Source organism: Triturus cristatus, chromosome 4_1 (genome assembly GCF_964204655.1).
Source record: "Triturus cristatus chromosome 4_1, aTriCri1.1, whole genome shotgun sequence".
Taxonomy (NCBI): Eukaryota; Metazoa; Chordata; class Amphibia; order Caudata; family Salamandridae; genus Triturus; species Triturus cristatus.
The window spans coordinates 461,830,183-461,856,374 of record NC_140585.1 but is presented as its reverse complement, the minus strand read 5'-3'; the positions used below and the strand labels follow the sequence as shown (position 1 = coordinate 461,856,374).

Here is a 26,192-nt window from a genome sequence, read left to right as displayed (position 1 = left end):
AAGAACTGACGCATCAGCATCGATGCATCAGATTTCGTGCGCCTGCCGTAAATGCCCTAACTACGCCAGGGATGTGCTGTATTACCAATACATTGCTCCAAGGTGCAAAGGATTCACGGATGCGTCAAAAATTGTGCCACATATTTTGGAGCTAAAATGACGCATTGCTGGAGTTGGTCGAAAGACTTACACAACCATAGCAATGCGTCAAACAGAGAGGCAAATCCCATGTTAAAAGCCCTGCGTCAATCCATGCACCTGGTTTGAGAAGGCGTAGGGATTTTGATGCAGACAAGTTGTAGAGTGACGCAGTGAAAAGTTGTAAATTTCACTGCATCAGTTCTACGTGGCTTTTAACGTGGGATCATTTACCCTGCATACATTATACCTGGTGCAGGTATAATGTGATGCAGGGCTCTACAAACTGACACATTGGCCCCAATGGATCAGTTTGTAAATATGGAGCACTGTGGAGCACTGATTGCACCGCCACTGCATAAAAAAATGATGTTGTAGCCGCGCCATCTCCTTGTAAATATGCCCCTAAGTATGTTTCACTCGGTCTCCACCCCGCAACCTCTCCCAAGCCGGCATGGTGCATTACACTGCATGGTGGTGGTATTCTAGTCTTTTTTTCTTTTTTTAATAATCTGTTTATTACATTTTGTTAAAAGTATCTTAAGGCAGTAGAATTACAATATGTAATGTGCTCACTGTATAAGAGATAAGGGATAACATACCCCTTGCCATACATTATAAGAATGTTGCAATTCCATAACCATATAGAGGAATGAGGCCGAAGGCCAAGTTCCTTTATAATGGCATGGAACTCCGAGGTGACTGATAAAGTGCAACGGGGGGTAATTTATCACGTGTAATACCTGGTTACACTATTACCTTTCACACAACCCACTTAAAACCATGCTGCAAATCTCTTTCAGATGAAACAGCAAACATATTTGCAATACTTGAAAAAAAAACTCTACTGCAAAATTAAACACATCAAAAACCTTTTAGATATTTGTTGTAAACAGATATTAGAAACAGGTGAATACAAACTAGTTTAAAAAAAATGCATTAGCTCGAAATGTGTAGAAAGATGCTGAAAGATTTTTGCTTTTCTTTATCTAAGAGATGCAAAAAAATAAATATATTCACTCTACAAGTCATTGTAAGCTATTAAAATAGAGCAGAAGGAAAAAAAGCGCATTCTGTTTTTGTTGCTTTAAGCAGTTGTCCAATTATGCTGTATGACCTGACCTGCCTATTGCTTCAGCTGCTGGCTCCAGCAACATCATTGTGATGTCAGAACTTGATTGTTATTACTTATAACAGTCAAGTTCATATGTCTTTTCTGTATAATTGATGACTGATTACGTCACTAGTTGTGGATTATAAAAAAATTAGAGACATGCATTTATACTAGGATTGCAGAATCTCATGTATTATAAACTGTATATAGTATAAAGAAGACCGATAGTGTTAGCCAACAAATTAAATGACCAGAAGGCTGAATAAAAGGCAGCCCAAAGGTTTAACCCCAGCCATTAGCGATAATATGGAGTCTAGAACCACGCTTTTATTAGAAATGGCAAGAGCGCGTGGTACAATAGCTGGCCCAAACTTTTTCTACTGAAGGAGGGGGAGAACTGACCCTGAAGAAACAGTCAATGTAAAGGGAACAAATATCGGAAATGATCTGGCACTAAGTCTCAAGGTAAGGACCATATAGGTCATCAAAGGGGGGCATTTGGAAATTCAGCTTTTAATCAAACGTCAGGTAGCGCCATTTGCATCTTGGCTTCCAACCATTCTGTGAAGGCCAGACAGTGGTGGACTTACACTGTCTGAGGATGCAGACCTTGGCCACCACCAAGGCTAAAGTCTAGCTTGCAGCTTTGGTGATTGGTGATTCAAGTGATGTTCCCTGTATTGTGCCATAGGGCCAGTTTGGGAGAGGTGGTGAATTGTAAAGTGTTTTTTGCACATAGCTTAGACCAAACAGATTCTCAGTAGGCTGTGGTACGGAGCAAAACCATGGGATATGACATGTCCTGTGTCATGGTTTTACCACTCCAACACAAGGATGTGCAAGAAGGTTTGGCTCGGCAGAGTTTCTCTGGGGACCAATGCCTGTCATGATTTATTCTGAAGTAGCTAAATGTCAAGCAGAATTCTCATTGGCTCTTTACATGATCATGCTGGAGGTCTTCCCAGTCCTCCTCTGAGTATTTTTTAAGTTTTTTGTTACACTCGTGTAGTAGAAATTTGACAGTAGGTTTTGAGTATAAACTATCTACGAGTGTTTCAAAAAGGCCAGAGACCAGCTGTGTGTAGCTACCTCATTTATGATGGTCTGAGTGTCCAGTAGAAGTTTGCAACTTAGAAATCTATCATGACGCAGAGCTTTGGTCAGACCAAAGTGAAGTCAGATGTACAAACACAGTTGGTTATGCCCAAGTTGATAATCCATTTGGCGGCTCAAGAGTAGCTTTAAAGGCATCGTCTACATCAAGTTTTCCAGAATGTGTATGCACTGTTTTTGTCACTTGGCCCAGTTGATTAGATATTCCTCAATCTTCAGTTCGAAATTGTGCCGGAAGGGGTTTGCAGATTCCATTTCCAAGTTGACCCAAGTATCTGTGTCCCTGCAACTAGGATTTTATAGACGCCACAATCAAAGCTCTGGGCTTCTCATCAGCTGTTGTTCGGATGGTGTATAGTATTTGGGGACCCGTAGCACCGGACTAGAGATTCTGTTAAAAAATGGCCTAGTCCAGGGATTCCAACTCAGTGCCGAACCAGCATATAAGTTGTGAGAAATTCCAGGCAGTGCTATAAACCACGATGTTAGGCAGACATAGGCCTTCCAATGTAGTAGCAGGGTACTGTCGAAATGGAGCTAGTCTTGGAGGTTGCCATAGCCATTTGAAAGTTTTGATTTTGTAATCAAGGGATCTCAGTATTTAAAGAGGAATAGTCAGTGGAAGCATTCTCAGGATATAATTGTATCTTGGAGTGACAACCATTTTAATGATTTTTATCCTACATGAGGGAAAGTTAGAGTGTATCACATAATTGAAAGTCTCTCTGCATTTGGTCTATCTGGGGGTCAAGGTTGTTTTTTGTATCATGGACTGAATGTTTCCGCTTACTAGAATTCCCAAATATTTCATGTTTGATGCTTTCAAGAGGAAAGGGTGGTCACCCACTGATGTAGTGTATTTAGACATTGCGAGAGCCTCACTTTTGCTCCAGTTTATTTTAAATTCTGAGAAAACAGAAATGATGGCAATCATGGACATGACTGTGGGAATAGATTACTTGGGGGATGCTATTGTCAAGAGGGTGGCATCTGCATATAGCATAAAGTTTTAATGTCCAGCTGCTGTAGAGATGCCCTCGATCTCAGACTTTGAGTGTATGGCGACGGTTAAGGGTTCCAATATGATTAGAAATCATGAAATGATCTCGCTCAGTCAGAGAGACTGAGCTATCCAGCAACAAATCTGAATTTCAAGTTCAGAAAGAGTCAGTACTCCATTGAAGCGAACATTCAAGAGAACATTTTTAGGGGCCAGGGGTGAAATATAAGAGATTTACTGCAATTGATTTGCAAATCTGATATGGCACCTGTTGATGGCAGTCCCACCACCATGGAAAGGCAAGCAGAAAGGGACTTTGGTTGCACCAAGCAGAGCCCCTGTCCACCATGGTCCACTGCTTAGAGGCCTGGGGGGCACATGTTGTGCCCCCCAAACACATCCATGCACTGTGTGCCAGGTACTAAATGGTGCCTAGCACACAGTGCATGGATGTGCACAGAATGCATTTTTCTAGTGCAGCGCTTTTCCTGTGCCCCAGCACAAAGCCGCACTAGAAAAATGCATTCTATGATGGCCTGCATGGCGGTTGTATCCCAATAGGAGGGGGGAACCGCCAACTCAAGTCAAGTTATAATGCTTTATGCAATTCATCAAGCAAATCATAGAAGCACATAATCAAATACACAACAATTTAAAAAATGCACTCTTAAAAAAATTATAGTTTCAAACCTAATTAAAATAGCATGTTCAAAAGGTATTAACGCATTAAGCTAAGGCATCAGCATACCGTAAATAGAGACATTACCAGCTTAAAATAACAGTTCATCCCTTGTAAAATGCATCTCACAATTAATATAAAAATTCAATAACTGTCACTCTATAACCACATTTACCCGTACCACTTTCTGATTACAAGAGCGCCCCATATGAAGTTCACAACAGCAGAGCAGGTATCAATAGAGTCCAACGAATACAAATATCTAACACATCTCCATTAGAACAGGGACATTGATCTTTCAATAGTGGGAGCATAAATCTTGCTCTTACTGTTTTATGGAATGCACAAAATTGAACAAAGTGCAGGGTGCTTTGTTTGGTCAAATTAATATAAATGTGGTGTGGTTTTCCTAAAAAAACTAGCCTCATTTATAATGCATGAAGATTCTTAGTATCACAGCAGGATCACCATCTTCTGCATAATACTTCTGTACAAGAGTCACCACTATCGTCATACTTGGCCGACAGACCCACAGTACCATGACACATCTAGGTAGAACCACTGAGGGTAACCTTCGGGTATATAAGTCCCACATCTTCGCTGGGCAAACCAGAAGAGAAGCTTCCATGCTGACACAAAATGCTGAAGCTCCTGCCCACAGACACTCCAGTACATTGTGGTCTGACACCCCTTGGGGGTATCCAACTCGAGACCAAGGCTGTTTCCTAGGAGGATTCTTGGCTTTACACCTACTTACATGCTAGGTACACTTAGGTACATCTAGTTGGGTTTGCATCCTAGGAGTACTCACGATTACTGACATGTGTCTATAGGCCCGCATATATTCATTGTTTTAGGACCATGGTAGAATTATACCTTTTATTTACTCTGTTGGTGCTTATAACCATATATATCTGTTTCTGTGTAATGGTTGTTGCAGCATTCGTATTTTATACTAGAATGACGCAGGTTCAATAAATGCTTTTTGAAAACATCCCCACCGTTTATTTTGTATGTCTCCCTGAGACCCAGTGAGCACAAGTGACTTAGAGAAAAGTACTGAACTGTTTTTATGATCCCTGAGACATCAGGGTTGTCATGTTTGATAGTTGTCAGAACCTATTCGCTCCTTGGTAAGGTTGTGGGGCTTATAGTGGCACTGTGAGCTAGATGGACTACAGACTAACATATCCTTTCGTGGTGTCTGGAATCAGTCTGAACACCAATCCCTTAGTTTCTGTTGTCTAAACGTGCAGATCCTATATAGATTTGTGGGAGCTACACGACAATAGCAAGGGTGCGAGGCCAATGCTCTAAGCCTAATTCTGAGTGACAGCATGTGATAGAAGCACTTTTGGGCACCATCATCAGTTTTCTAATGAAGTTATTCTCTACAAATTGAAGCTTGTTGCTCCTGTATACCCCCAGATTCCTGCCCATAAGTGGCAATGGAAATGGCATTTTGCTTTTTTAGAGGATTAACATTTCTTTTACTGGTTACTGTCTCAATTTAGCTGCAGACCAAAAAAGGGCATCCATTGCCCTAGATATCTGCTGTGCACTTAAAGTAAATAAAGGGTCCCATGACAGCTGTGTATTAAATACATTACCCACATTTTGTAAAACTTTTTTGATCTCTTTTCCATCCATCAAAAATGTTGTAGATTTTGTCAACTTGGTACCACATACCACACTGAACGATTTTTTAAAATTTACTTTTAAACCAAGGGCTGTCCTAAAATCCGTAAAAACATTAAGGGTTTTCCTAAGGCTTATAGCTTTCCTTGCCAGGAGGATGGCGTCATCTGTATATGAGAGTAAAGGGACAAAATCACTACCAATCCAATGGAAATCTAACTTCATCTGCAATAAAAATGCCTCTTGCAGTGGCTAAAATGCACCCTTGACGGACCCCTCAGTTCAAGCTATTGGCTGTGTTTTCTCGCCCTTACTGCCATATTGTATCCTAACCATTGTGTTAGAATCTCACCTACGTAACAGGACTACTAATAATTCCTTCACTCCTATGTCTCCCATCATAGCCCACAATCTGTCCCAATTGACAGTATCAAAAGCACTCAATAGTCCATGAAGGGCAGATGTATTGAGCTGTTCATAGACTTTGTGTACTTACTGACAATCTGTGACAGACTGAGGCATTGCTCTGTCGTACCCATGCCACATCTAAAGCCATATTGTGCTTTTGAAACAACACTGTTAGTGGCAGTTCATTGTCGGACAGTTCCTGCCCGAAACGATGTCGGTCGAACGCTAATTTGACCGCCATCGTAATGAGGCCCTAGGTTTCTGAACCCCATACTGGTATATTTCACAATAGATAGTTAAGACCCACTAATAGGATGGGTATCTCTGCAAGAGAAGTTAGTATTAATAAAATCTGGATCCTTTTACAATATGCCACAAATTGGGCATACTTCGATTGTATGATTGAACCCATGCAGGAGCTTTCTACATAGAGGCTAAAGGATTAGTACACCTTAAGATGGCCGTAGTCGGTGCATGCATTCACATGGTGATCTTGAAATTACCCTGCATGCCTCACAAGCACTCTCAGTTTCCCCACCGGTGAGTTAAATTTGGAAATAGATGCTGTTGGTATTTAGGAAGACCAGGGGGTGTTCCAATATCAGTTAAGTTAGCATGCCAGAAATTGGGCATATTTTAATTGGATGAATGGAACCATGCAAGAGAATTTCACAAAGAGACAAAAGTATTAGTACACCTTAAGATCCCCGCCACCGTTACATGCATTCACTCGGTGATCTTTAAATTACCCTGCATACCTTGCAAGTACTCTTGACTTCCCCGCCTGGCTGTTGGCATTTAGGAAGACCAGGGGGAGCTCTGCTATAGGTTATGTTTTCAGGGATTCTGTGCAGAACTAAGGGGCATATCAACAAGGGCTTTATCTCTGCTTTTTTGGCTTTAAAAGCCAAAAAAGGAGAGATAAAACTAGCGCCCTATCAACAACAGGGTGCTAACATGCAAATTTGCATGTTAGCACCCTTTTACTCTACGCTTCCCCTTGCATCTCTAATGAGATGCAAAGGGGGCGTTCCAGAGTAAAATAATAGGAGAAATGTCGCTAAGCGACATTTCTCCTATTATCAAGAATGTCGCTAACCCTGTTAGAGACAAAAAAATCAGCGCTAACCGCGGTTAACGCTGCTTTTTTACGTCTGGTATTTTTCTGACTTAGCCATGATATCCTATGGAAGGAGAATATCATGGCTAAGTTTGCCTGTCCCTATCAACAAGGTAACGTGAGATTATCGCTGGGTTTCCAGCGATAATCTCACGTTAGCGTGAGAATTTTTATCGCTATTGAGATAAGCGTTGCTAATAGCACGCTATCTCAGCGATAAAAATTCACGCTAGCCGGCGATAATTATCCTCACGCTAAGAGCGCTGAGCGATAATTATCGCCGGTTGTTGTTTATATGCCCCTAAGATCTTCCATACCAAGAGTGAGTAGATATTCAGTAGGTCCTTGGGTTTTTAATTGGGTCATTCCTGTTGTGTGTAGAGAGGAGCTTATTTTCTTTTATATCTTATATTTGTACCAGGCAAGCGACCTCCCTGGCAAACTCTTTGTTGGTAGCCTGAAAGATTTGGGGGTTGACCACCACGGCGTGTAAGTATTTATAGATTGTGCTAGCACACATGGTGGCTCGCGCTTGGTGTACATCTCATATGATGCCAAAGGAATTATGTCATTGCATAGGATGCACTATGGGATTTGTGCTATATGTATACTTCCTTTCTATCACACCGTGATATGCCCTGTAAATATACCCCATAATTGTCTACAGTAATGTTGGTGCGAGACATGTGGTAGTCTTGCGTATGGATGATAGATGTAAGAAGTCATGGATACTACACTCCCACTACTAACACAAGTAGTTGGTGGGAGGGGGGGTTCAACCACTAGAAAGGCCAGAGTGCTTTGAAGTACGTTGGAACTGATCTATATAATAGAGTTGCAAGTTTCTGACTTTGGTTAGGTGCAAGTGGAGCTTTGTGTAAGGAAACTAAGTAGCTCTTGACAAAGCTGACGATTTGTTGATTGATACAGATTATTTTCTTTTTTTTCTGTGGTACTGAGGAGGCCAATAATGATTGGGGCCGAAATGCTTAGACCTTTATGTTAAGGAGTTGATTAATGAAAAATGATATGTGGATAGATCATGAACTAGGCATCTAAAGAATTCTGTTTGAGAGACTGTTCCTCATTGAATTCCATTGTTCACGCATGGACTATCTCCAGGTGGATCAGGTTTTGAGAAAACACTTGTATCACTGCATCCTGGAAATCGCTCACTGAGAGACAAGACTTAAGTAATGTGTGTCATATAAAATTAATGTTTGTTATGTTATGTTCACCTCTTTGTAACGAATATGTGTGTATATAGCTGCACGTAGAGAGCTGTTTAAGTTTATGTTCATTCTTGATCATCATCACCAAAAAGCTTTATTCAGTTCAAAACCATTAAAGCATAAATACATAAAGCAATTGCTATACAGTATATCCCAATCAAAATGTACAGAATCAATAAATACAATATTTAATAACAGTTCAAAAAGAAGAAGAGGAAACATTTTTTAAACCAGTAAATACAACAATAAGACATCCTAGGATACATTGTATGCAGAATTTCAGTCATCCAAACCCTCCACATCAATCTAAAAAATAAGTAAATTGTGTAAATATAACCAACATGCAGGCGAGGAACACTCAAAACTCCATAAAAAAATCAGACAGGGACTTAAAAAGTCCACATTAAAACCATAATTAAAACCTACTTCCCTACCAATTTCCTCAATCTAACAGCTACAGAGATAAAATTATAAACCATCATACAGATATGTACTGATTATAATAGCTTTAGATAAAGCAGCGCAGACCTACACCTTCTGATATTCAGAGAGCTCAGCAGTGGAACTAAACGTTTTTTCTTAGGTATAATTTGCAGAAAAAAGAAGTGGAGTGTGGACTGAATCGAGCATGAGTCACAATATTTCATTCTATTGTCATGTACAAATGTGTATACAGTTGTATGTAAAACAAAATAATGAAGAGAAGAAATGAAAAGCTTAAATAGAAATGCATTTTTGTATGGTGCACTAGTTCGTGGTTAAAAAATATAGTATACGTATGGCTTAAATCTCAGCTGCGGAGGGAGGATCTTGAATTGGGAGTGGCAGCTTGTGAACAAGTTACTTTCCAATAGTGCAAATCTTTTGGGGTACTTTTTTACATTCATATTTATCCCCATATTGGGCCAGGTTATATTTAGTGTCTCCAACATCTTCAGCAGACCCTGGTTCTTTAGAATGATGTGTTTAGAACCTGTGACGTGCTGCAAGTAGTGACAGGTGAAGAGGCTGGGTGTGAAGGGTTCTGAAAAGCACCAAAGACAATGCATCCATCAACCATAGAAGGGTGATTTATTTTTAAATCCGCTGTATTGAATTAAAAATATTAGGCAATCTGGCCCATTTTCACATTTGCTTACAATCGATTATAACCAACAGAGGCACTTGGCTTTTTTTCACTAGTTCTCCCAAATGGCATCCCTTTTGGTTGGGGCTTCAGTCAGTAAGTGCTCCTGAGTCCAGGGCCAACCTGTTCACTGAGTCGGGTTAACCACTGAGAGATGTAAAGCTGATGGGCCGAGGGCAGCACTGTTTTCTGAATAAGCCATCATTTGCATGAGAGTGCCCAAACACTGGCCAGGCTAAGAAGAGATAGCAAGGGACAGGATCAGGTATTGTCACGTTCCCAGGGGTTTCCATACCATGATGCCACCTCATTACATTAATACAGTGGGCATTTTAGGTGAGAATAAAAACCGTGAGGCGTCAATAGATGTTCAACAAGCCCCCTTTTGGTGGAGGGCCAGAACTTCTGGCCAATAAAAACAACTTGTACTCCTGGCTACCAACATGTTGATATAGCCAAAGTCCCTCTCTGTAATACTCCTGAAAACTCTTTTTTTGGTTGATTACAAAAGGCAGGATGATAGCTGTGCTGTCAAGCTTGATCTATAATTCATTCTTGCCATTCTGACTCTCATTCCTGCTGCAAGCTTCTAAGAAATGATTCAGATCATTAAAGTCCTGGAATCCCTGTTGATGACACATTAATACCTAACAAACGGCTTCTTGCAAGACTAAAATAATTCTCTAGACATACGCTTTACTGCACTTCAAAAAGGACCACAACTTTCATCAGCAGAATACTATGATGAGGAATACGCTCCATCAGAAACTGTTTTGTCTCAGTTTAGCCTCTTTCTTCTCTCTTATTCCAAGTCTCCTCTTTTCTGAAATTGTGTATATGGTAATAGTTGAGATACTCTTGAAGCACTGTCATGGAAAAATACTTGGAGTATTTTTGTAGGCTTAAGTGCCAAAGCCATTCTGAAAAAAAAACCTTGCATGTAGGACCTTCCAGTATTACATTCAAAACAGCATATGTCTATTAAAACTGTACAGACACATCACCCACCATTTCGTTCATGGTGAGTAGCCATGCTGAGAAGCAAACCTTTTCTCTTATCAAAGCCAAAGAGAATTCAGCCTATTTTTCAGGTCACCTACAGACCGTTCGATTTTCATTTCCATATTCATTTAACTGTCATACAAATTCGGCTCTAATGTGAACAAGTCATTTAAGAAAGCTAAATGTGGAAAAGCAATATACTCACTCGTCAGCACTGTGATGGACTTGACTGGCCGTGGGATCATGTTGGGGCTCCCTACCATCAGAGTGATTATGTAATAAAGTCCATGGTAGCTGGCATTGAAGACAATGGGCGCGGGTAATGTGCTATTAAAGTCCTCAAATTGGAAGAAGTAGTTCTGGGATTCTCCAGTTATCTTAACAATGTACACAGAGGAGGCGATGACCACATCAGATGGCTCCAGGGAGATTAAAATGGAGTTATCCTCTCTGACGGCAACATGAAATGGAGTTGCATTCTGCAAGAGAATAGTAGAAATTACTAAATAATAGACACAACAAAAAATGAACATAATACCAAATATTTAGAGTTTGACGAGGATTTGACAAGGACAAGTGATCTACTTAGACAAAAGCTTTATTTGATGGAATTGTATTCCAGTTTAGAAGTACAACATTTTCAGGGAATTATCATTAGAACATATGCTACAGCCTTTTGAAAAATGTTAAGTAACTTTTCAAGTGTCAAATCAAGTTTTCTTTGTCAACTAGGATTAATTGAATTTAGGTGAGAGAAGACCTATATCAAGAAAACCATCAATGAAAGGTTCAAATTCCAGCATCTCGAAGCAGCTACAATATAAATGACAGTCTGAAAATATTAATTTTAAAGTAAAATGTGGGTACATAGTCATGCTATTCAACAGTTAAAAGTTCAACAGTTAGATATTTCTGTTTTGAAAGGAAATGTTCATATAACAAGAATAACATGTTCATGCAAATGTGGTATTCTCCATTCATTAGAATGATGCCTGGTTGATAGGTTATAATGGCTAACAAAGTTGTTTGGCGCATGTTCAGCTAATGTGTCCAATTGTTAAATTGGAAGACTCGACTGAGTCCTGGATCATTGAGAATTTGTGAGTGCTCCTTTCCACTGCCTTATGTTACTGTTTAATGTTTCTAACATTTACGATTATGCTGATCTTCGCTGTTTAGCAGAGTCCATAGGGAGATCTACCCACGATATACGTAAAGTCTACTGGAAATACTCTCAAGTGTAGAAAGAAAGATTCAACTTCAGTCCACACAAAGTAGCTTCCGATGGAATGCCTATTACAGTCAAGGATGCACAAGCAGCACTGATTTGGCAATCATTAACTTTGATTATTTTTTTGTAGTAGACATTTTGTTACAATCAACAAAAACTGATTGATTCAGTATCCAATCAGAATAAAGCAATATGGTGCATCAAGTTCTTATTTTATTACATTGCGTTTAAAATGGGTAGAATGAAAAGAAAAAGGTGTAAAATAATTAGACCAAAGACAGACGTGGCATAGAATAGTTTTAGAAGCTAATGAGAGATATAACATGTATCTCAATGACAACATTATTATTAAGTGTTGTTATTACATATGACACCAATACAAAAAAGTAAATACAATTTCCATGCTTATCTTTATCACTGACTCACACCATTTTGAGATTTTTATTTTTTCCACACATACATTAATAGCTCCTTATTTAAAATGATTTCCCTAATATATTTTGAGATTTCTAGGAACCTCAGTACATTTTTAAATATATCCTGCCTACTTTTATTCACGCTTAATAGTTGGAGACGGTGCCTATTGCTAAGTGTATTGGACATTAGTAAAGTAGAAAAGTGCATCTATATATATATATATATATAAGAAATATGTTTCCCAATCTATCATGATTAAGAAGCAGGCACTCGTCTTCGTGGGGATTCTCCCATTTATTGTCCTGATTCCATTAGACACATAAACAACAGACTTGCTGCCTTTCTCGACCTCGACCTCGACCTATTACCTACTGGCGATAGCCAGTAGGTAGTTATAGTTAGGACCACGTTTCCATAGGAAAACCTCAACATTCTATTTTGAATAACTTTGGCGCCGGTCGACGAATCCTCGCGAATTTCTCAAAATAGGTGGGGCGCTACGCTCCGCTCCTACCCTGAAAGTCTCGGGGGGATTCGTCAAGCAGGGGCTGAGATAAAAGGGGGGTCCCAAAACGCGTTTTTCCCATGCATTTTTCCATAGGACCTTTAGAACGAGCTACAGCCCGAATGGCTGAACAGAATTACTCAAAATTTGGCAGAGAGGTAGTCCCTAGGTCAAGGAAGTGCCTTTTGTAGGTTTGGTGTAAATCTGTTCAGTAGATTCTGAGAAAATAGCCTTTAAATCAATATATATATCTGAGCCAGCTTACGGTACGCTTACCGTACGCTTACGGTAAGCGTACGGTGGCGTGCGCGAGCGCGATTCTGATTGGCTCTTAGATCTTAGTAAACATTCGAATCGGCCGAAACCAGGAAGCGGCGGCCGCCATTTTGTCTCTCGCACTGAGAGAGATTTTTAAAATCGGAAGCCCAAAAACATGTAAAGGGGCTGTTTTGACAACTCCCTCCCACATAGTCATGTGGAGGGAGTCCCCAAACATCCCCCAAGTGCAAAAACGGTTTTATTTTTTTTTCGGCAATTTCGCGGGGTACGCTTACCGTACGCTTACGGTAAGCGTACGGTAAAAAAATAAAAATAAAAAAAACACTATCCACACTTACCCCACCCCCTGTGCTTTTGGTGGCCGAAGGCCACCAAATGTGCTGGGCTTATTACAATGGAAAAAAACACTATCCACACTTACCCCACCCCCTGTGCTTTTGGTGGCCGTAGGCCACCAAATGTACAGGGCTTATTATAAGGGAAAAAAACTTAGCATTTAAAAAACCGTACTAATTCACTGAAAAAACCATAGGTTTCACACACGTTATAGTTAGGAATTAGCATTTAAAAAACCTTGCAAATTCACTGAAAAAACCATAGGTTTCACACATGTTATAGTTAGTGGAAATTTTACTGATAAAAAACCAATGAAATTGCCCCGTTATAGTTAGCGCAGGCAACTATAACTCACGCGACCGCAATCCTCTGCTGATGACATATGTGTCTTTATGAAAAAAAAATATTTGTAATATATGTATAGCTTAAAATGTATGGAAGAAGACATGGGCAAATAAGTGTCTAAATACAGTATTAGCATCAGCAGAGGATTGTGGTCGCGTGAGTTATAGTTGCCTGCGCTAACTATAACGGGGCAATTTCATTGTTTTTTTATCAGTAAAATTTCCACTAACTATAACATGTGTGAAACCTATGGTTTTTTCAGTGAATATATATATATATATAGCCGGCAGATGACACGCTGAACAACCATGGTGAAATACAACGAGAACACCCCGGCAGTGGAAGGAGGAAGAGGAAGAAGAAGAACAAGGGGCACCAGAACAAGAGGCGCAAGAGGTGCCGGCAGAGGAGAGAGAAAAGGGAGTGAAATGGAGCAGGTGGGATTCAAGCAGACACACTCCAGGAAACAACAATGATGGCTGATGGCATGGTAACGCAAACCATCATAAATCTCTCACACAGACCCATAAGCACCTAAGACAAAAGAACACTATGCTTAGGTCTATTGTTTTGCCCCGCAGTACCCATGAATTATGTTGACAGTAGAATAGACATTTTCAAATTTTGTAGAAAATTGAAATTGAAAAAGTGGCACAAGTTGAAACCCACTAAAAGCAAAGATCATTATCCAACAGAATGCACTGCACACGAGGAGGCATTGACAATAGGTGACGTTGACACTCTGGTAGCACTACACAAACTACAGGAAGAGCGAGAGGGGATGAGCATGAGCTCAGAGGCCAAACACATTCTTGATGAACTAGAAATTAGACATGATAAAGCAGCGGGCAGCAATTTCAAACCCAAATCTACTTTTTTTACCGACCATGAACCATGATAACATTGACACCTTCCAAGAACAAGTTGGAAGAGAATTTCTCAACTACAGACAAAAGAATTGGTCCAAACGAATGAAGAAATTTAAACATGATCTCACACTAGGACAAAGAAAGGCGATGCAAGAAATAACGGAGGATAGTAGCATTATCATAAGGCCCGCAGACAAAGGAGGGAATATTGTGATTCTCTCCAGAGACATGTATATTAAGGAAGCCATGCGTCAGTTACATGACAAAGAAACCTACACCAGTACTACCAGAACTGAGTACAAATCCAGCATCACACTCATATGGGAGAAACTGGCAGACTGGAGGGACAAGGGACTTATTGAATGGGACGAATTCTGTTTTCTCAAAAAGGACTACCCTGTCCTTCCAGTACTGTACCTTCTGCCCAAAATTCATAAGGACAGAGAGAACCCCCCAGGGAGGCCCATTGTATCATCATGGGACAGCGTGACAGAGAATGTTTCTCGCTATGTAGACCATTTCCTTAGGGAGTTCGTCAGTACACTGCCCTCATACGTCAAGGACACTAAGGACTTTCACAAAAGATCAGTAATGTAAAATGGCAGGAAGACTACTTACTTTTAACCTTGGACGTCAACTCACTGTACACAATGATTGACCACAAGCAAGATGTGGAATCATGTGCTAGATTCCTCAAACTCAGACACATCAAGTACTGGGGATATACACAGATGATTCTAGACATGATTAGTTTCTGTCTATCGAACAACTTTTTCATGTTTAAGAATCAGATCTTCAAACAGACCCACGGTACTGCAATGGGGACTTGTTTCACGCCTAGTTGCGCAAATCTCTTCATGGGGGCCTGGGAGGAAGATATCAGGAGAGAAAGTGAACTTAATTCAGATTTCTACAGAGTGGTCCTCTGGCTAAGATACATTGACAACCTGTTTGTGATATGGCAAGGCAGCAAACAGGAAGCCCAGATGTTTGTAGATAAACTCAATCGGAACACCAGAAATCTCAGGCTCACAAGTACCATCAGTGGGAAGGAGGTAGAGTACCTAGACACAAAAGCACAGGTGGAAACCAACACTATCGAGACCACACTATTCAGGAAATGCACAGCCGGTAACACCTTATTGCATGCTTTGAGTAGTCATCCAGATAACCTTAAATGGAGCATCGCATATGGGGAATTGCTAAGGCCCAAAGGAACTGTAGCTCTAGGGAAGGGTACCTGAGAGAACAAACCAAGATGATAAAAAGGTTCCAGGAGAGGGGCTATCCAGCATGGGTCCTTAAAATCCTTAAAAAGGCGATCGAAAGAACAGAAAAAGTGGAGAGAGACACTCTACTGAACGACACCACCAGAACCAGTGAAGAGAATATTGGGGATACTGACACACGCATTATCCTCACACATAGCGGGGACACCGATCACATACGCAAGTCATGAAAAATGGGATATTCTCAAAGGTGATTGGTAGTACAATACCCGCACGTCCCTTGATTACATACAGAAGGAGCCGCAATCTCAGGGATCTCTTAGTACACAGCGACCTGAAAGACACATCCACCACCAGAGGCTTAGACCTACAGGGCTTTTTTCCATGCGGCCATTGTAAAGCTTGCAACAACAGCCGCTTTAGAAAAGAGTTCTGGAATACCAGCACCGACAAAATGATCAGCATCAAACAATCCCTGACATGCAGTACCACTTTCGTGGTATATGTTTTGGAGTGTCACTTTGGCTTAAGGTATGTGGGAAGCACCACCCTCATGGCAAGAAAAAGAATCCTTGAGCATATGAGGGCCATCAACAATCGGGACAAGCAATACCCCATTGCATGACATTTCAAAATGCATCACTTCTCTGACAGTGCAAAACTGTCATATTATGCCATTGAACAGGTATTGAACAATGAAAGAGGTAGCAATCGCACACTCAAACTTAGACAACGTGAATCCAGACACATTATAGGGATGTCCACACGCTATCCTAACGGACACAACATGGAAGAGGAAATGGCTATACACCTGCAAGAAGTGTAGTACTAACAACAATCACACATGAGTTAACATTTTAATAGTTAGTAATGTAGTTTTGTGCACTTTTCCACAAGAGTTTCGAACCAGCGGAAGTTAACTCTTTTCTCTGCTCTCTCTCTCTCTTTCTCACACCTTTACAGGAGGAACGGAAGAGACCATGTATCGTGCCTGTGACAATGGGATCCCTAACCTTTTCTTCGTGATGGCAGTCTGCTGCAACCACGTCCACAGATAAGACCTGTTTTTTGCACTGTTCTTTGTTCATTATTTTTTTAATTGTATTATATGTGCACGTACCAGGAGGTAGATGGGGCACTTTTAACACTCCAACTAGAGGGTTACAGAGGTATTTCTACACAATGGCAAGCCAACATAGACAGTCAACAGATTCTCCCACTAACAAGGGATCATTGCATTGAATCTGACCGATCAACTGGGGATCCACCCACTAACAAGGGATATGATTTTTCTGCCACACACACAAACCGAACTCATCCAAGCATTAGTCACACTTTCATTTCGGTTTGCAGAATTTACAGTAGTAGAGCACGGCGCGAGGTGTCAGCGCAGCCACGCAATACATCGCATAGTATCGCTTGAGATCTGAGGGCGCAGCTAAAACTGACTACATGTACCAGCATGTACCACCAGCAGTGGTGGCAGTACGCAATCAAGGCAGGTATTTTCCCCATAACAGATACAGTCAAACACGGTAGCACTAGACTCCATACACCATCACACCACTGACCCCGCAGTGGAGATCACGCTCTTGCGTAAAACTAATTGTTGATCAAATGACCGAATATCGCATTTTGTAACAACAAGTGCAACTAAAGTGAAGTTTTAACCATCCTAAGGTGGCGGACATGGCAATTCATTATCACTGTATGTATTCAGCCAATAGACCACTTTCTATGTTTTGACTTCTACTAAGAGTGTAAGCTATCGTATTCTGCAGCACCCGTTGTGTGATCAAGAATCTACGGATTCGAAATGCGTCACGGAGAGTTTATGAAGAAATAAACTCCCAAATCTAACTTTGGTTTCTGTCTGGATTATTGTAACAACCTGAGAACACGATTGGTAACCCCGTTGCAGTGTATATATATATATATATATATATCTATATATATCTATATATATATATATATATATATATATATATATATATATCCGGCTCACTTTTCCGTCACGCCCCTTCACTCGCGGTCGGGTGCTTTCTCTGCGGCGACGGACACCGCACTCAGTCAAAGCTCCGGGTACAAAGGCACCAGCACTCTCGGGAACAGTTGTCCAATTTTACTTTATTGGACCAGCTTACAGCAAAACGCGTTTCAGCTATCGCCTTCGTCAATTGCTAGAGGCAACAACTTCTCAGTGGACATAAATACTCCATTTACAAACATAGACAACAACATAGGACTTGCTTCAGTCCACATTGGCGGCCATTACTAAACATGCAAACAAACTTCTCTATTTGCGATACAATTCTGCCCTGGATGGGCCTTTCAAAAACATCACACCCTGGATGGGTTTTGTTCTGTCATATGTTGAAAAACAATTTCAATAAAAATAATAATAATACAGCATAATCAGGATCAATATACAGATACTTCAAACTACAGGTGGACAGCCAACTCCTCCCCACTATTCAGACCAAGTGGCATTTTGGTCTGTACATCAATGATATACCTGGATTCAAGTTTCCTTAGTTGTAACTGTCTGTCACCCCCTCTAACATTTAGTGGCACATGATCCAGGCAGAAAAAACTTAATAACTCCCTATTGCTCTGGTGAAGGGATTCAAAGTGTCTTGTCACTGGATATGACACATCCTTATTGTGAATAGCCCTCATATGTTCCAAAATGCGTACCTTGGTTGGGTGAATGGTGCTCCCTATGTAATATAAACCACAGGGGCAAACCAGGCAGTAAACTGTGAAACTGGTATTGCAATTCATCAGTTTATTGATCTTTCTGGGAGACTTGAGACCTGGGACTTTGTAATGTGTTGTTTTCTTGCTGTTTCTACAAGCCCTGCATTTTAAGCACGGATAAAAACCAGTTATTCTCCCAAAGGGTGGTGTTATCCTCTCTTTGTTACAATGGCTTTGTACTAGGTCATCACGTAGCGTTCTAGCTCTTCTAAATGTCAATAGTGGTGCCTTAGGTATGTCTTTTCCTAAAATTGAATCCGTTTTTAGGATATACCAATTCCTTCTTAGTATGTTTCTGATAACCTGAGCATCCTCAGAATAATCTATAATTATCCTGAATTTGTTGTCAATCTTACTTGCTGGTCTGGTGATGTGATCCTCACTTTCAATCAAATCAAGTCTAGACTTCATTTCTGCTTTTCTGACAGCCTCATTAAGGATGTCCTGATGATAACCTCTTTGCTTGAACCTATTCATGCTTTCTCTCGCTGCTACTTGATAGTCACTATCTGGGGAGCAATTCCGCTTAATCCTAAGGAGTTCACCATAGGGTATACTACTTATGGTCTTCTCAAAATGGCAACTCCGGGCATGCAATACAGAATTCCCCGCGGTCGGTTTTCTATGCAAACGAGTGCACAGTCTACCTTCCATGGGGAACACCACTAAGTCCAAGTAGTTCACACATCGTATTCTGCAGCACCCGTTGTGTGATCAAGAATCTACGGATTCGAAATGCGTCACGGAGAGTTTATGAAGAAATAAACTCCCAAATCTAACTTTGGTTTCTGTCTGGATTATTGTAACAACTTGAGAACACGATTGGTAAGCCCTTTGCAGTGTATGTATATATATATATATATATATATATATATATATATATATATATATATATATATATATATATATTTAATCATTATTGTTGTATATATATATTTTTTATCTTTCTTCAAAAATTGGAATCAAGTTATTAATGTAATGACTGTCTTTTCTAAACAGATAAAAGTATAGACATATAGACATTGTTGGGAGTAAAAATCACCAACATATACATAAAAAATTGTACTTTACATATATATAAAAAATGCACTTTTGTTAAGGTCCAAGTAGTTCACACATCGTATTCTGCAGCACCCGTTGTGTGATCAAGAATCTACGGATTCGAAATGCGTCACGGAGAGTTTATGAAGAAATAAACTCCCAAATCTAACTTTGGTTTCTGTCTGGATTATTGTAACAACTTGAGAACACGATTGGTAAGCCCTTTGCAGTGTATGTATATATATATATATATATATATATATATATATATATATATATATATATATATATATATATATATATATATATATTTAATCATTATTGTTGTATATATATATTTTTTATCTTTCTTCAAAAATTGGAATCAAGTTATTAATGTAATGACTGTCTTTTCTAAACAGATAAAAGTATAGACATATAGACATTGTTGGGAGTAAAAATCACCAACATATACATAAAAAATTGTACTTTACATATATATAAAAAATGCACTTTTGTTAAGGTTCAGAAAAAGAAGAAATGCTGCCAAAAATATACTGCATATCTATTTGCACAAAACAACCACAACCACAATTTCTACACTGATGGGAAGAGTAAAGACAAAAACTTATACCCCATATGAATTTTGCTTTCGTCCCCAAAAAATAGACACTACTCCTAATGTTCATTAGTATTTTACAAATTATCATTATGTCGCTTCAATTAAAAAATAATGGATTAGCATATTCGGACATTCTAGGCTCCAGGACTCTATGGTCCAGTAGAAGGCTGGGAGCCGAAACGCATAGACCGTCCTTACCGTCTATGTCACCTTGTTTTGAATAAAGCACTTTGGAATTACTTGTAGGCTGTGGTGCTGTGATCCTTCGCCGAAGCTCCGTGAGACTGGGAAGGTGGTGGAAGGAATATCGAGCATATATATACATATATATATATATATATATATATAAATATTTGCTCCAAGTCTCACCCTTAAACTGCAGAACTCATGACGGGTGCTGATTTCCGCTTAAACGTGAGGGCGAAATCACGGGAAAATATACAGCTACAAAATGCGGAGCACTCACGGGACGTATTACAGTTGAATTTATTCCAGCAAATGCATTTCGGCGTCTAGCCTTCTTCAGTGCATATCAACTTGGCATTAGGCATTGCACATGTTTAAATACATTGTAAAGAGATCTCATTGGAGAGGCACACAATCACAGCCAGTGACGAAGGACAAACACAGTTCAAGGTCCTAATACCTCTTTTCTGGCTGCCATGTCAGCGTGTGTTTAAGTACTTGCAACTTAATTGAAAGCATATCGTTTTTACATTTGGAAGTTCTCAGTCTCTCATGGATGCTTTTTAGATGAAAGGTCAAATGTCACTTACACGCTGCATGACTTATCCAGCCCCTCGAAATTAAAACGGCCATTGTGCCTCCAATTGCCTGTGCCATGATGTTCTATTGCCGTTCCTCGTCTGCCAGGGTCTCAAATGTTTCACCATCCTTCAGGTTTCCGTATATATTACTTCAATCCTACAATTAAATAATTGTCAGCCAGGCTGGTAGGATGCTATTTCATTTTCTCCTCGGCGGTTCTAGCAGTAGTCAAATAATTGCTCCAAGTCTCACCCTTAAACTGCAGAACTCATGACGGGTGCTGATTTCCGCTTAAACGTGAGGGCGAAATCATGGGAAAATATACAGCTACAAAATGCGGAGCACTCACGGGACGTATTACAGTTGAATTTATTCCAGCAAATGCATTTCGGCATCTAGCCTTCTTCAGTGCATATCATCTTGGCATTAGGCACTGCACATGTTTAAATATATTGTAAAGCGATCTCATTGGAGAGGCACACAATCACAGCCAGTGACGAAGGACAAACACAGTTCAAGGTCCTAATACCTCTTTCCTGGCTGCCATGTCAGCGTGTGTTTAAGTACTTGCAACTTAATTGAAAGCATATAGTTTTTACATTTGGAAGTTCTCAGTCTCTCATGGACATAACCCTTAATAAGGTTAGAAATATGTCCAGGGAAGATCTCCTTACCGAAGGTAAGAGGAAGAAAAAAGATGAATTGGGAACCAATAAATTCAGGATGATAACTACCTTTTCAAGTGATGCCAATGAACTAAGAACAATTATGAGAAAAAACTGGCATATCTTGAAAACGGATAGTGTTATAGGGTCAGATATTCCACCCACTCCCCTGTTAACCTTTAGAAAGGCCAGATCATTAAAGGATAGCCTTGTTCAAAGTCACTTGTACTCTAAACCTAACACAGGGGGAACCTTAAGGGAGATTAAAAGTTTTTACCCTTGTGGTAAATGTAAGGCCTGTGTGAATAGTAGAAGCACTCTCACATATCAGGTAATTGGTCTTAAGAAGCCCAAATTTATAAATAAGTTTCTCACATGTAACAGCGCCTATGTGGTTTATTGTCTTGAATGCCCATGTGGACTGCGTTATATTGGCAGTACTATCCATCCAGTAAAAATAAGAATCTTGGAACACATGAGAGCAATAGCCAAGAATGATGCAACCTATTCAGTGGCAAGACATTTTGGTGAGAAACATGGAAATAACAGGGAGCTGCTGCGTTTTTATGGGCTAGACCAGGTCCCCATGAACATCAGGGGAGGTGACAGGATTAAACAATTACGTAGACTGGAATCTAGGTTTATTATTGATCAGAGCACTAAGATGCCAAAGGGAATGAACGTGGGGGAAGAACTGGCAGTGCACTTGGGTGATTAATCCTTGTATCGATTAATTTTATGATGAATTGATATTGTCATAGCTGTAAAGTCAGATTTATGTACTCTTGATGATTAGCTTTATGGGATGGTATAATATGCAACATGGAAATGCAGTGTTTAAGCCGATACACGGCAGTATACGAGTGAACTGAACTCTAAATTTGGCCGATACACGGCGTGATTGATTTGTTTTGGACAAACAGGACTTGTTAATTGTATGTAAGATATACTATTTTAATTCTTTTGTACAAATGATGTGATTTCACATTTTGTTTGTTTTACGCTGAAAATAATTCAGTAATGTTTGTCCTATACATCGGGCTTGATGGGGGATTATACTCTCCAACATGGCGCCTGCATATGTGAGTTCAGTGGTCTCTTTTTGATTTCCATGCAAAATACATCATGTGACCATTGCCGTAATTTTAAATGTGAGCCGTTTTCTGGCGTGAAACTTAAAAACATTAGACTAAGGCGTTAGCCGAAACGCATCATGTTTCAGAGCGGATGAATTAAAAAGAAATTTGAAAGAAAACCCCCTGTGAGTGCTTTCCTTATACCAGCAAGGACAAAGGAGTGAGCGAGCATATATATATATATATATATATATATATATATATGTATATTACCAACTGGCAGTCGCCAGTAGGTAGTTATAGTTAGGACCTATTATCCATAGGAAATCCGCAACATTCTATTTGGAATAACTTTGGCACTGGCTGACGAATCTTCGCGAAATTTTCAAAACTCGTGGCCCGCTCCAGTCCGCTCCTATCCTGAAAGTCTCGGGGTGATTCGTCAAGTGGGGGCTGAGAAAAAAGGGCGGTCCCAAAACATGTTTCCCCATGCAATTTTCCATAGTGACCTTTCGTCCCAGCTACAGCCCGAACTGCTGAACGGAATTACACCAAATTTGACAGAAAGGTAGACCTTGGTTCAGAGTCGTGCCTTTTGCTTAAATGGTGTAATTCCTGAGAAAATCTAAATCCAAATCACATATATATCTGGTTGGAGCCTAACCACACATCTCATCGTGAGATCTGATTGGCTGTCAGAACTTCATCCAAGAAGTGTTGGCAGCCATCTTGGGACCAAAATACATGATAGCACCTCATTAAAAAGCATTGCAGTTAATAGAAGGTTTTAAGACTTTAGTTACATTATAAATCCTTTGTTGATGGTACCATACTTATCTTAGGAATTGTGGTGTGTTCTAAGGTGATTTTACAATGTGAAAAAGCCTTCTGCTGGGATATCATGAATCATGTTTGAGAGAAAACAATTTTCTCATGCTTTTCCCACAGAGGTTTGGAAGGTGATCTATAAGCTAAACTGGGAGCATATTTTTTGTAAATTCACATTATCTTTCTCAGTCATGTGAGAATGAAGTCTGACATTCTCAGTAAAACATGTACATCCAACAATGTCAGAGACTGTCAGTTGATTCCTTTGTGTTCTACTGCAGCTTCCCAGAGTGTTCTAAAGAAGAACTAGAGCGCTAATAGTCCTACTAAAGACAAACATATGGCACACCTGAAGCCATCTTGATTGGAATAAAGTGGTAACACTTAAAACATTTAATTTGCAAAGGAACAAAATGAGGGGGTTCATTTTGCCCTAGAAAGTATGATTAGTGCTGCAGAAAGAAAATTTAGGGTACATTTTAAGTGACTTCTCAAATCCTCTTCTATTTCATTAAAAAATTCTGACATGCAGACTGAAACATGCACTTTCAATACCAGCAGCAGACTTCCCTGGTGAGCAGTAGCTTTATTACAGTGATCTAATGAGCAACTAGAATGCTAACATTTTGAATTTATGGCAAATGTGTGACACATCTGAATGCCTTCTTGATGGAATCAAAGTAAAAAACTGAAAGTATTCCTACTGAGGGACTGCAGTAAATGAGGAAATTAGGAAACTTCATAACAAATAAGTCTCCAAAGATGGCCACCAGAGACAAAAGAGCCCAAATGTAGCACAAATATCACCCAGATGTAGCCCAAGTATAGCTCAATGACAGAATGTCCCAGAGTGTTCTAAAGAACAACTAGAGCGCTAACAGTTTTACTTATGACAAAAGTATGGCACACCTGAAGCCATCTTGATTGGAATAAAGTGGTAACACTTAAAAAATTTAATTTGCAAAGGAACAAAATGAGGGGGTTCATTATGATTAGTGCTGCAGAAAGAAAAATGAGGGCACATTTTGACTTCTCAAATCCTCTTCTATTTCATTAAAAAATTCTGACATGCAGACTGAAACATGCACTTTGAATACCAGCAGCAGACTTCCCTGGTGAGCAGTAGCTTTACTACACTGATCTAATGAGCAACTAGAGTGCTAACATTCAGAATTTATGGCAAATGTGTGACACATCTGAATGCCTTCTTGATGGAACCAAAGTAAACAAGCATTGAAAATGCAATAGGTTTCACCCTCATTTAAGTTAAAGCAATTCTGTTTGTAATTAGGTGGCTTTTTAGCTTTGCTTTTATTAGTGTTTTTCACATTTTCATGTACATAACATGCATATGTATGCATATATGTATATGTATGCATGCATTTATATTTGTATTTCTATAGATATGCAGATTATATATATGTTTATATATGTATGTATATATAAACACATACATATATATCAATGCATATGCATATATATGTGCATATGTGTGCGTATATGGAGAGAGGTAGAGAGAGGGGTAGAAGTAGAGAGGTAGAGAGGTAGAGGTAGAGAGGTAGAGGTAGAGAGGTAGAGAGTAGTAGAGAGAGAGATAGAGAGGTAGAGAGTAGAGGATAAGTATTAGAGAGTAGAGAGTGAGTAGTAGAGAGTAGTAGAGAGTAGTAGAGAGAGTAGCAGAGAGTGAGTAGTAGAGAGTAGTAGAGTGAGTAGTAGAGAGTGAGTAGCAGAGAGTAGTAGAGAGTAGTAGAGAGTAAGTAGTAGAGTGAGTAGTAGAGAGTAGTAGAGAGAGAGTAGTAGAGAGTGAGTAGTAGAGAGTAGTAGAAAGTGAGTAGTAGAGCATGAGTAGTAGAGAGTAGTAGAGAGTGAGTAGCAGAGAGAGTAGTAAATAGTAGTAGAGAGTGAGTAGTAGAGTGAGTAGTAGAGAGTAGTAGAGAGAGAGTAGTTGAGTGAGTAGTAGAGAGTAGAAGAGAGCGAGTAGTATAGAGCAAGTAGCAGAGAGTGTGTAGTAGAGAGTGAGTAGTAGTGAGTAGTAGAGAGTGAGTAGTAGAGTAGTAGAGAGTGAGTGGTAGAGAGAGTAGTAGAGAGTAGTAGAGTAGTAGAGAGTGAGTAGTAGAGTGAGTAGTAGAGAGTAGTAGGGAGCGAATAGTAGAGAGTGAGAAGTGGAGAATGAGTAAGAGTGAGTAGGAGAGAGAGAGAGTAGTAGAGAGTGAGTAGTGGAGAGTAGTAGAGTGAGTAGTAGAGAGTGAGTAGTAGAGAGAGAGTAGTAGAGTGTAGTAGAGAGTGAGTAGTAGAGTAGTAGAGAGTGAGTGGTAGAGAGTAGTAGAGTGAGTAGTAGAGAGTAGTACAGAGTGAATAGTAGAGAGAGTAGTAGAGAGCATTGGAGTAGTAGAGAGTGAGTAGTAGAGAGTGAGTAGTAGAGATCGAGTAGTAGAGAGAGTAGTAGAGAGTGAGTAGTAGAGAGTGAGTAGTAGAGAGTAGTATAGAGCGAGTAGTAGAAGTAGAGAGTGAGTAGTGGAGAGTGAGTAGTAGAGAGTAGTAGAGAGTGAGTAGTAGAGAGTGAGTAGTAGAGAGTGAGTAGTAGAGAGTAGTATAGAGCGAGTAGTAGAAGTAGAGAGTGAGTAGTGGAGAGTGAGTAGTAGAGAGTAGTAGAGAGTGAGTAGTAGAGAGTG

The 26,192-nt window shown here is 39.8% G+C and overlaps 1 protein-coding gene across 6 annotated transcripts in view; it reads right to left on the bottom strand.

The window, feature by feature from the left end:
* The window catches only part of PTPRO (protein tyrosine phosphatase receptor type O), a 922,864-nt gene that overhangs the window by 519,173 nt on the left and 377,499 nt on the right, over positions 1–26,192 (bottom strand). For all 6 annotated transcript variants that reach the window (XM_085652640.1, XM_085652641.1, XM_085652636.1 and 3 more), the window contains exon 2: positions 10,776–11,049. In XM_085652640.1, coding sequence (XP_085508766.1) covers positions 10,776–11,049 — 274 coding nt within the window. The remainder of the gene's footprint in view (positions 1–10,775; positions 11,050–26,192) is intronic.